The sequence below is a fragment of the Micropterus dolomieu genome, linkage group LG17, assembly GCF_021292245.1.
Source record: "Micropterus dolomieu isolate WLL.071019.BEF.003 ecotype Adirondacks linkage group LG17, ASM2129224v1, whole genome shotgun sequence".
Lineage (NCBI taxonomy): Eukaryota > Metazoa > Chordata > Actinopteri > Centrarchiformes > Centrarchidae > Micropterus > Micropterus dolomieu.
The window spans coordinates 32,954,389-32,964,511 of record NC_060166.1 but is presented as its reverse complement, the minus strand read 5'-3'; the positions used below and the strand labels follow the sequence as shown (position 1 = coordinate 32,964,511).

The 10,123-nt window shown below is 39.6% G+C and overlaps 2 protein-coding genes across 3 annotated transcripts in view; one reads left to right on the top strand and one right to left on the bottom strand.

Moving 5' to 3' along the window:
- Nucleotides 1–4,072: 4,072 nt before the first annotated feature.
- On the top strand, nucleotides 4,073–9,752 carry bckdha (branched chain keto acid dehydrogenase E1 subunit alpha). The gene is made up of 7 exons (XM_046073765.1): nucleotides 4,073–4,276; nucleotides 4,390–4,476; nucleotides 4,561–4,669; nucleotides 6,119–6,280; nucleotides 6,666–6,872; nucleotides 6,962–7,103; nucleotides 8,790–9,752. Exons 1-7 carry the CDS (start codon nucleotides 4,103–4,105, stop codon nucleotides 9,130–9,132), a joined length of 1,224 nt encoding a protein of 407 aa, XP_045929721.1. The 5' UTR covers nucleotides 4,073–4,102; the 3' UTR covers nucleotides 9,133–9,752.
- A 139-nt stretch (nucleotides 9,753–9,891) lies between these two features.
- The window catches only part of b3gnt2l (UDP-GlcNAc:betaGal beta-1,3-N-acetylglucosaminyltransferase 2, like), a 5,658-nt gene continuing 5,426 nt past the window's right edge, over nucleotides 9,892–10,123 (bottom strand). Inside the window, exon 2 of one of the 2 annotated variants that reach the window (XM_046073758.1) lies at nucleotides 9,892–10,078. Coding sequence is in view for 1 of the 2 variants with exons in the window: in XM_046073759.1 (XP_045929715.1) it covers nucleotides 10,088–10,117 (30 nt within the window). In the remaining variant the exon portion in view is untranslated. Of the gene's footprint in view, nucleotides 10,118–10,123 lie in introns of both variants that reach the window. The other variant, XM_046073759.1, reaches the window with a different exon arrangement.

The window sequence follows — 10,123 nt, the reverse complement described above, 5'->3', positions numbered from 1 at the left end:
CAGCCACAATAGACTGACTGTGGAGATGATTGTAGATTTTAGTAAGAGCCCAGCCACATCCTTCCCCATCATCCTGGGTGACTCCTCAGTCGCCACTGTGGACTCCTTCCGCTTCCTGGGCACCATCGTCTCCCAGGACCTCAAGTGGGAGCTGAACATCACCTCCCTCACCAAGAAGGCCCAGCAGAGGATGTACTTCCTGCAGCAGCTGAAGAAGTTCAGCCTGCCAAAGGCGACGATGGTGCACTTCTACACCGCCATCATCAAGTCCATCCTCTCCTCCTCCATCACCATCTGGTACGCTGCTGCCACTGCCAGGGACAAGGGCAGGCTGCAGCGTATCATTCGCTCTGCAGAGAAGGTGATTGGTTGGCCTCCAGGACTCTGAGGCCTGCAGGAAAGATTGCAGCTGACCCCTCCCATCCCGGACACAAACTGTTTCAGACTCCCCCCTCTGGCAGGAGGCTGCGGCCCATCAGGACCAAAACCTGAAACAAATAACTGTAAGTTACAGAAACATACTAAAACATTACGTTATATACTAAACAAGATAAGCTTGAACATTGCCTTTGTCTCTTTTGATTGAATGTGCCCCTCTGACAAAACAACTGGCCCCAGCCTGGCCCCCTCAATAAAATAGGTCTAGAACCGTCACTGGTCTTTGTACTGGATATGACAGGAAAAACATTTTAAGCATAAAGCTGTACTTTCTTAAACCAATTTCTTATAGATGCATCGTAAAAGAAGATAAAATGAAATGAAAAGTCTTTACAAATTCTCTTTTTTATATTATTAATCTATTTTTAATAATTACTTGGGTAAAACAAGTCAAATACAAACAACGGTCATACAATGTTGATTTATGTGAAAACAAATATTTATATACCGTACTATATCAGAATTATAGATTACCTTTTCAGCCATCATGTTACTTTCTGTCCAGCTAGTAACACACACAGAGCTGCAGGACTGGATAATTTGATAAATGCTGCCACCTTGTGGTTGAAAGGGACTTTGTATAAAGAGGCAAAAATAAACACATTTTTAAGAAATAAAAAAGTTCCCTCGTGTTTTCTACACCATGCATCACTATGCCAATCTTATTTATGTGTAAACACTTTTTTTCAACATGTTTCTTAGAGACCTAGAATCCAGAGACTTGTTGCTTCTGTATTTTTGGAAAGTCTTTAATATAATCCCTTTTGATCTGAAGACAATTCATCATTTGAGGATTTAAATCACTGGGTTTAAACATAACGGACAAAGACTTTTAACCTTTATTATAAAAAAATCATAGTCCATAGTATACCTGACATCCCTGCACAAATTATACTTTGCTGTTAGTACATATCCTTTAATATTCCCTTTATATCTTATTGTCAGTTTTATATTTATGATTCTTGACCTTCAGTACTTGTTTTCTGCATACTACCGCTTTTGTTATTAAAAGAAAATTCCTTAGATGTGTAAAACCTTGTTGGCAATAAAGCTGTTTCTGATTTTGATTCTTAGTAAGTTAGTAAGTAAGTTTCTATACATTTTCAAAAATATAATCACTTAATGGTTTTAATTTGACACTGTTTTTAATGTTGATTTCACTGTCAATTTATATTCACTATTTATTTTATAAACTTTATTTTACTGCAAAAGACTAACTTTCCATTGGTACTGCTTTGGTTTTACTATGCATGTCAACCTGCATCCATCCATTCAGGTCTGTCAATGTCAACATGCATCTGCTGAGCTAGTGAATAATACTACTGAGTGTTTCAAAAACTCTCCTCTGTAGTGATGGTAGTTGCCACAAACAGCAGCAGGTCGGCAGTAGTTACTGTGGAGGCTCAGTGGCTGTTGCTATAAACAGCAGCAAGTGCCCCAGTAAGTCTGTGGCATCTCAGGCTGCCACACAAAGTACCACTTCTACCTGCTGATGCCACTATTTGAGCTAGCCATTCCCTGGAGAAAGCCCTGCAACATATACTGCTTCCAAACCCAGGAGTAATGCTGCATGTGGACCAGGTCCATCTCATTCTTTGTAAGGAGCAATCCACACCGAGATTTGTGCAAAAAATAACGTCAGATGTCATTGACCACCAGACTCGGTTATGTGCGGTTGTCAATCTAAAAACTAAATGTGATGCTACAGACCAATATGAACTGATTAACTTGTTTAGTGTCTTTAAGACACCTTTAAATTTCCCGCAATTAAATAAAGCTGAAAAAATTGTGGTACCGTGTGGTTGATCACACTACAAATAAAAGTGTCAAATTCAATCCAAAGAAAAATAAAAGACAGTCATCGTTTAAGTGGATGTAAGACTGACTGAATTTGACAGAGAAATAAATTGAAGAAATTTGGACTTGCCTGAAAGATAATTTTCTGTGCTCACCTCTGTAATCAACTTGCATGAATGCCAAAGAATGGATTCATCTGTCCCAGTCCACCCTCAGTGAGAGATGATATCTGTGATCAGCCTGTTGCCTTACACAGCTGTGTAACCACATCTGGTCTGAATCTGTGGTGGGTAGACACAAGAAACATATGAAGGTGTGTCCATGTGTGAGTGAGTGGGAGGGAGTTAGATAGAGTTAATTTGAATTGTAGGTAAAGGTTTAGCATTTTCTGGGTAACACACATCAAGATAATAAGAGGAATCCATTTGGGCTAAAGTGTTTGGGCAGAAAAAACTGCTGGACGAAAACTCACCAAATTTGCCACATAGGTTGCAAATTCAATCCACTACTCAGGCAAAAAGAAAAAAGGCCCTCATTGACCTCATGGTGGCGCTATAACTATCAACTTTGTGTTTTTGCAATTATCTCGAAAACGGCTTAATTTAGAGTCAGTCTTCATTCTTCTTCATTATTTTAATCTCTGGATTCATCTGCATCTTTGCTCCAATGGTGTTCTGCTCTAAAAATGTCAAATTATATGAATTCTTATCTCTTTTCTCTAAAACCTATTTTTGCAAACTCGTCCCAGACGGTTTCCCCAATCGACCTGAAACTTTGGCGGGATCATCTATGAAAGTCGCTGATCAAAAGTTATCAAAAGAATTGCGTACAGGATGGCTACAGTGCTAAGCACTGCCCCCTCTGCTTAAAAGTGTTTGTGCAACTTAAATTTTAAACCTTTGGAAACACGAAACAGGTGGATTGAACATTTCACCTAGTAATCAGGGAGACTACATATAATGACACTGATATCAAGGTGACGCTGTAAATATCAAGTTTGCTTAATCAGTTCATTCTGTTACATTTTTTAAACTTTGTCTTCCAAGAATATGGAAGAGCTATATTCACGCCGTCAAAATGTTATAACTCTGACAGGGTTAATTTGGGTGTGCAGATTTTACTCTGTAGACTGTGATAGCGCAGTAGTTAAATTTAAGGAAGTGATTCCATCAGCTTTTTATTCATTACTATATCTCAGTGAAACACAGAACTCCTATCACTGTTTTGTCAAAGGATTTTTCCAGCAGCAGGGGCAGGCCACATATTGAGCCATGTATTCCTACAGCCCTCAGTAGTAAGGACTTCATGAGCTTCTTTAATGATAAAATCATAATTATTAGAGACAAAAATCACTAGGTCCTGTCCTCCACTGTCACCGACTTATCTCTAAACTCAGGAATGTTAGAAACAGCTGTAAAAACTCCATCTTTACCAACTAACTTAAAGATTTCCTCATCTAAACCATCAACCTGCCTCTTGGAGGTAGCTAAAGTAGCTGTAATTTAACCTCTTCTTAAAAAGCTTCTTGATCCAGGGGTTTTAGCAAACTAGTCTTATATCTAACCTTCGCTTTCTCTCCAAAATCCTTGAGAAAGCAGTCGCCAAACAATTGTGTGACTTTCTACATAGCAGTAGTTTATTTGAGGATTTAGCACAGAGACAGCACTGGGGAAAATTTATAATGAGCTTCTAATTGCATCAGATAAAGGACTTGTCAGTTTCCCCTTCTGTCTCAGCTGAGCAGCTCCAGGGTTTTTTCTTTGGATGTCATTATTAAGAATAAGATGAATGTCCCGTTGTGGGCAGGCCTTTCTTTGCCACAGTGAAGTTTGTTAATAAATAATGCTTGTTTTTAATCTGACAGGCCATGCAGCAGCAGCAGCCCTTTGACTCATCACTGGAGAAGCCACAGTTCCCTGGAGCATCAGCCGAGTTTGTGGATCAGCTTGAGTTCATCCAGCCCAATGTCATCTCTGGGATCCCAGTGTATCGGGTGATGGACAGGCAGGGCAATATCATCAACCCCTCTCAAGACCCCCAGGTACAGTTAGCCTGCCTACACCTGTGGCTATTAAAAGTGGCTCTATAAAATCCACTTCTGACACACTTTGTTGGGCCAGTGATAATTTGTCAGTGTGTTTGTTTGCTGCTCAGCTCTCCATAGAGACAGTTTTGATCTTCTATCAGACGATGACTCTGCTGAACACAATGGACCGCATTCTTTATGAGTCACAGAGACAGGTACATTTTTCCTCGTGCATTTCCAGGTTTAACCGTTGAACAGCTAAAGAGTGTAAATGGGGGACTGAGAAGTTTCTGTTGCAGGGCCGGATTTCCTTCTACATGACCAACTATGGCGAGGAGGGGACACACATTGGTAGTGCTGCTGCTCTGGACTCAAACGACCTGGTGTTTGGTCAATACAGAGAAGCTGGTAAGGATCAGATAGATGTGGTTGTAGACAGACATAGATCCCTTTTTAGAAAGCTCTGCTCCAAGCTCGTTAGGCTGTTTAAAAAGTGTGCTCGCTTTGGAGCACAATATGTGAATGATGGTATTTGATGTAACCAGTGCTTCATTGAGTCAGTGAATTACATGACATGTTCGCAATACACCCATGTCAAACTGCATTAGTCATTCAGTTCCTCAGTGTCATTCAGAAAAACCAGAAAGTCAGCCTTTACATTCACATCGTTCAGATCACATTTCATTTGCAGGTATTGTATAATAATCTATTGTTCCAGCAATGTAGTATGTTAAGTGGTGATTTCAATAGCAGTTTCATTTTAGAACTAGTTTCAAATGCTCAACCATTCAGAAATCCTTTTTTCACCGTTCATTTACCACACAGCACTACTGTTGTTGCTTGTTTTATTGCAGAGGTCACTAATACACTAATAGGTGGACCGCGGTCCGGATCCAGACCCAGCCGCTGTCCTCTCCGGACCTCCGACTTACAACATATTTATTATTGAGACATACTACCTCGTGACGGAGCGTTTCTATTTTAACTGTTCTAGTTTAGCGGCCCAGGAAACTCACAGACCAATCGCATGTGCTTCAGTCGTCTCATGTGACGCTGCTCAGCCAATCAAATCTGTGCATTCCGATGTTTGCGAGTCAAGTGCGCGAGATTCACCAGAGACGTTTTGGAAACACACACGAATTGAGGAGACGAAAGGGAAAAGAGATTTCACATGGCTTTTAATCACCAATGTACAGATCTTTACATGTACATTCCTCCCCAGTTCAGAACCAGATTATCTCACAGATCTCCAATCCTAGCTGGCAGGACAAGCCAGAGCTCACGTTTCTCACTGAACAAGAGAAAGTAGGGAGGTGGTAGCTCTACAAGAGGGAATGAAAGAGAAGAGGAGCGATTACAGCTGTTCATTTGTTATGATGTGTTGAGTGTTTATTATAAAATTGGTTCAGACTACACTTCATCACTTCAAGCTACAGTTTTTATTTCATTTTTTAAAAAAATTAGGCACTTTATTTTAGTTTACTTAAATTTAGAATTTATTATTAGAGTAGTTATTATTTATTATCTCTCGAGTTTGATGTGTATACTGACTGAAATATTATTTGATTTGACAGTCCGTTGTTGACTAAAAACATGTTGATACAACTATACGTTATGGTACTGAATGATAACGCAAGTTTGTCGTTTTGATGTCCCGGACCTTTGCTTCGGGAAATTTTCTCTAACTGGACCTCTTTGAATTATAATTGAATACCCCTGTTTTATTGTATCTTTGGGAAATCAGCCCAAAGGGAAGAAAAATATCTCCTGCATGCCCATTGAGTATAATGTCCATCAGTTGCCCAGGTTTTCTTGTGTTGTGTGTGACAGCGTTATAATTCCTATGCGGCCCTGCAGGAGTGCTGATGTATCGTGGTTTTCCTCTGGATTTGTTCATGGCTCAGTGTTACGCCAACGCTGATGACCTCGGAAAGGGCCGTCAGATGCCTGTCCACTATGGCTCCAGAGATCTGAACTTTGTCACCATCTCTTCTCCTCTTGCCACTCAGATTCCTCAGGGTGAGCTGTACATCTGTGTGTTGTGATATCTATGCTTTCTTTTCACTTCCAAAAAAAGATGTGAAGCTTCGAGGCTTCAAACACAGCCAGAACGGCTATTGGTGTCTCATAAAATTTTTAGTAGCCCTTCAAGTCAGGAGCTGAAGCACCACAGTACTTCTGATTTTAGCAGTTTTAGTCTCATATGTAATCATAATAATAAAAAGAAGAAGAATACACTTTATTTGTATAGCACCTACACACAACACTATATCCTTTCTTCTTATCCCCCTAAGTTCTAACAAGCGTTGGAATCATCCGCTCATCTCTACTTGTGTGTTCACCTTTCCAGTCTGAAAGTACATATATACACCTGTTAATATATATTCATGCCTGTGTGTTTCAGCTGCTGGAGCTGCATATGCAGTCAAGAGAGAGAACATGAACCGTGCTGTAATCTGTTATTTCGGAGAGGGAGCAGCCAGCGAAGGAGACGCACACGCCGGCTTCAACTTCTCCGCCACCCTCGAGTGCCCACTGATATTCTTCTGTCGTAACAACGGCTACGCCATCTCTACCCCCACCAACGAGCAGTACAGGGGGGATGGCATTGGTAAGAAACCTTGGTGTCTTGCTGTATCTGATTTGAAGTCCTCAGCAGCTCTTATAAACCTACATTTCATTCATTCTCTGATTATACAGCTGCCCGTGGTCCAGGTTATGGCATGCTGTCCATCCGTGTCGATGGTAATGATGTGTTTGCTGTGTACAATGCTACAAAGGAGGCAAGGCGCAGGGCCGTGGCTGAGAACCAGCCGTTCCTCATTGAGGCAATGACCTACAGGTTAGTTGATGCTTGAGTGATGACTAGTCTGCATTTTCTGACTGAGGACACAAGAAGTAAAGTAAGTACGTCCTTAAAAATTACACTGATGCTGTTTCTCAATCTGTGTTTTTGTCTGTACTTGTGTTCTTGTGGATTTGCGAAGCGTCATCAGCCGCAGCCAAAGTACTGTTCCAATTCAAAAGTCCGCATCAAGCCAAGTACAGTCAAATACCCGGATGTGTTCTAGCTCCGCCTGTTTTACCGAGCCTGCATCGGTGGTGATTTGTGTGGACTTTGGATCGCTAGATATCCCAGGATACATTTCGCTGCCAAAAAGCGGAAATGTCGGACGAGAAAACTCAGAACTGTAACTTATAATACTGCTGTTCTTGTATCACATTGTAGTTTTAAGAGTTTTTAATGCAGGAATATAGTTGTTTAAACTACAAATATGTGGTTGATTTCGAAGACGGAGCTGATTTTAAAAAATTGCTATGACGTTTTCGGAGATGTGAGGTCCCGCCCGCTAACAGTCAATCCTGTCTTTATTATAGTTTATCGTATCCATACATCTCATACTGTAATATTGTTTAGGGTTGGTAGTTATCCTTCTTTTCAAAAAATCATTTTGATCCAAAAATGTTTAAAATTGGCAACTGCATCAAATCGGTATGAACCATCAGCTCCTCTGTTCAAGAAATTAAATATTCATTTTCAACATTAATATCTATCAAATGTGTATCTTTATGTATAAATGCATGGTTCAAAATCATAGCCTGCCAAAAGTATTTCATAACTGGTTTTCAAATAACTCATTCATCTCTCTTATTATCATACAATCATCTTATTTTTTGTATGTATGTATGTATGTATGTATGTGTGTATATATATATATATATATATATATATATATATATATATTTTTTTTTTGAAGCAGGTAGCTTGGTAATTACGATATAGAGCTAGAAAAATAGAAAAGAATATTACTCTTTAATATAATAATATTAATATATAAGTCTTTTTCATTTTACAAATCAAAAAGAGACAACACAACAAAATAATGAACAGAACATTTGAAAGCTATTTCAATCCTTGCATCAATGTCACACCCAGCCACATGTGGCCAGGAAAGTAAACAAGCAGGAACAACCTCACCAACAAATTGAAGAAGTTCAATGTACCTGGACACACAAACAGAATAAAAAGAACATACAAAGAATGTGCATCTGATGTGCTAGTTAAATACAGGTTTTGTTTTTATGTCTGTGGTCATTACAGCAGTTGCTTACTACACTAAATTGTCAATCCTGCCTGTAGTGATGCACAAATTAAGATTAAAAGATAACAATGGAAAGGAAATTGCAGGGAGAGTAAAAAGGGCTGATTCATGACCTCTACTAATTAATATAAAATAAAATAAATATAAATAAAAAAATAAAACAGGACATTTTAAAAATGTCCTCTTATCTGAAAATTGGAGTTACATAAGTTAGGACCTGTAGCCTACATTTTATTCAAAAGTGACTTGTTTGTTTGGAAAGCTTGAGATTATATAAGATATTTTAAACTTTAGGGAGTGACTTAAAGGTTGTGGATGCGGTGACGGGGTTTATAAATCAGTTGCAATTCTACCAAAGATTTTTGACAAGGAACATTTGGTGCACACAAGCCCATTTAAGAAAAATGATTCTGTTCATTCTTCAGAATTGGCCACCACAGCACCAGTGACGACAGCTCAGCTTACCGTTCGGTGGATGAGGTGAACTATTGGGATAAGCAGGACCATCCCATCTCAAGACTGAGACATTACATGACGGCCCGTGACTGGTGGAGCGAGGACGACGAGAGGAGCTGGCGGAAGCAATCCCGCAAGACGGTGATGGAGGCGTTTGAGAAGGCAGAGAAACGCCTGAAGCCCAATCCTGAATTGCTGTTTACCGATGTCTACCTGGAGATGACGCCCAACCTGAACAGGCAGAGGGAATCTTTGTGGAGGCACGTGCAGCAGTATAAAGAGCACTACCCACTTGACCAGTATGAGAAGTAACTGCACTGACAGGATGGAGTAAGACTGAAAGTGTGAGTGGGTGAGGATTGAGACTGGGATAAACTGTTGCATACCAGTATTCGTACAAATATAGTTTTGATATGACATTTCTTTATGCACAACAGAGGGAGAGAAGATGATTGTGCTTTCAAAAATATTGTACTTCATGCCTCTGGTTTTGGTGCCTTAAGTTAATAGATTTACTGTCAGTAGTGAAGCTCCTATGTACGTGCTTAACATTACACTTGTTTTCACAGTAATTTAAAGGTCATCAATGTTCTTGTGCAGCAAAAACCTGCTGGTGCAGTTTGAATGCATTATGCCTACAGAAGTAACACACAAATCAAGCAATAAATGGTGGAAGTTTACCCCTGTTGTGTATGTTCCCTCTGTAACTGTCCTCTTCAGTGATTATTGGATTTAACAGGTTTCCTTGTGTATCATTGGGGTGACTGATTTAACTTGTGTTAAAGAACCTGTTTTGATGGTTTTTGGTATATACACACAAATTATAGGTGGGTTTGTATGTTGTAGTGCTGTTACACACTAAATCCCAGAACTGTACTCCTTTCTAGCTCATGTTACGTTTGGTGTTGTGGAAAATAAACTGTAGAACTTTCTGTTGTCTTGGTTGAATTGTTTTTATTGAAACTCAGTAGGAAAATAGAAATTGCACAACAGAGGGAGAAGGGGTTAATCTAAAAAAAGGGGTTTAAATTAACTTTGTAAAATATTTTTACCCTTGATGCTCAAAGGACCCACCAAAAATGCTGAATGCATCTTTAGCTTTGCAAGGTTAAAAATGTCTTTGAGTACACCCAATCCTGATAAAACTTAAAAAGCTGCTTAACTACACATGTCCATTTTTTATTTAATGCCAACAGTTTGATTCATTGCAAGGTGTCAACAGTGGACAGTACAAAACCCACAATCATCTTTATCTCACCAGTCCTGTTCAACAAGTCAACAAGGGGCTGTGAATGCCCTTCCA

Excerpts from the sequence above, each read along its gene's own strand:
- bckdha (XM_046073765.1), top strand. The coding sequence starts at position 4,103 with ATGCAGCAGCAGCAGCCCTTTGACTCATCACTGGAGAAGCCACAGTTC. Across the intron at positions 4,277-4,389 it reads ACCCCTCTCAAGACCCCCAG|CTCTCCATAGAGACAGTTTT; the intron begins GTACAGTTAGCC and ends TTTGCTGCTCAG. Across the intron at positions 6,873-6,961 it reads GTACAGGGGGGATGGCATTG|CTGCCCGTGGTCCAGGTTAT; the intron begins GTAAGAAACCTT and ends CTGATTATACAG.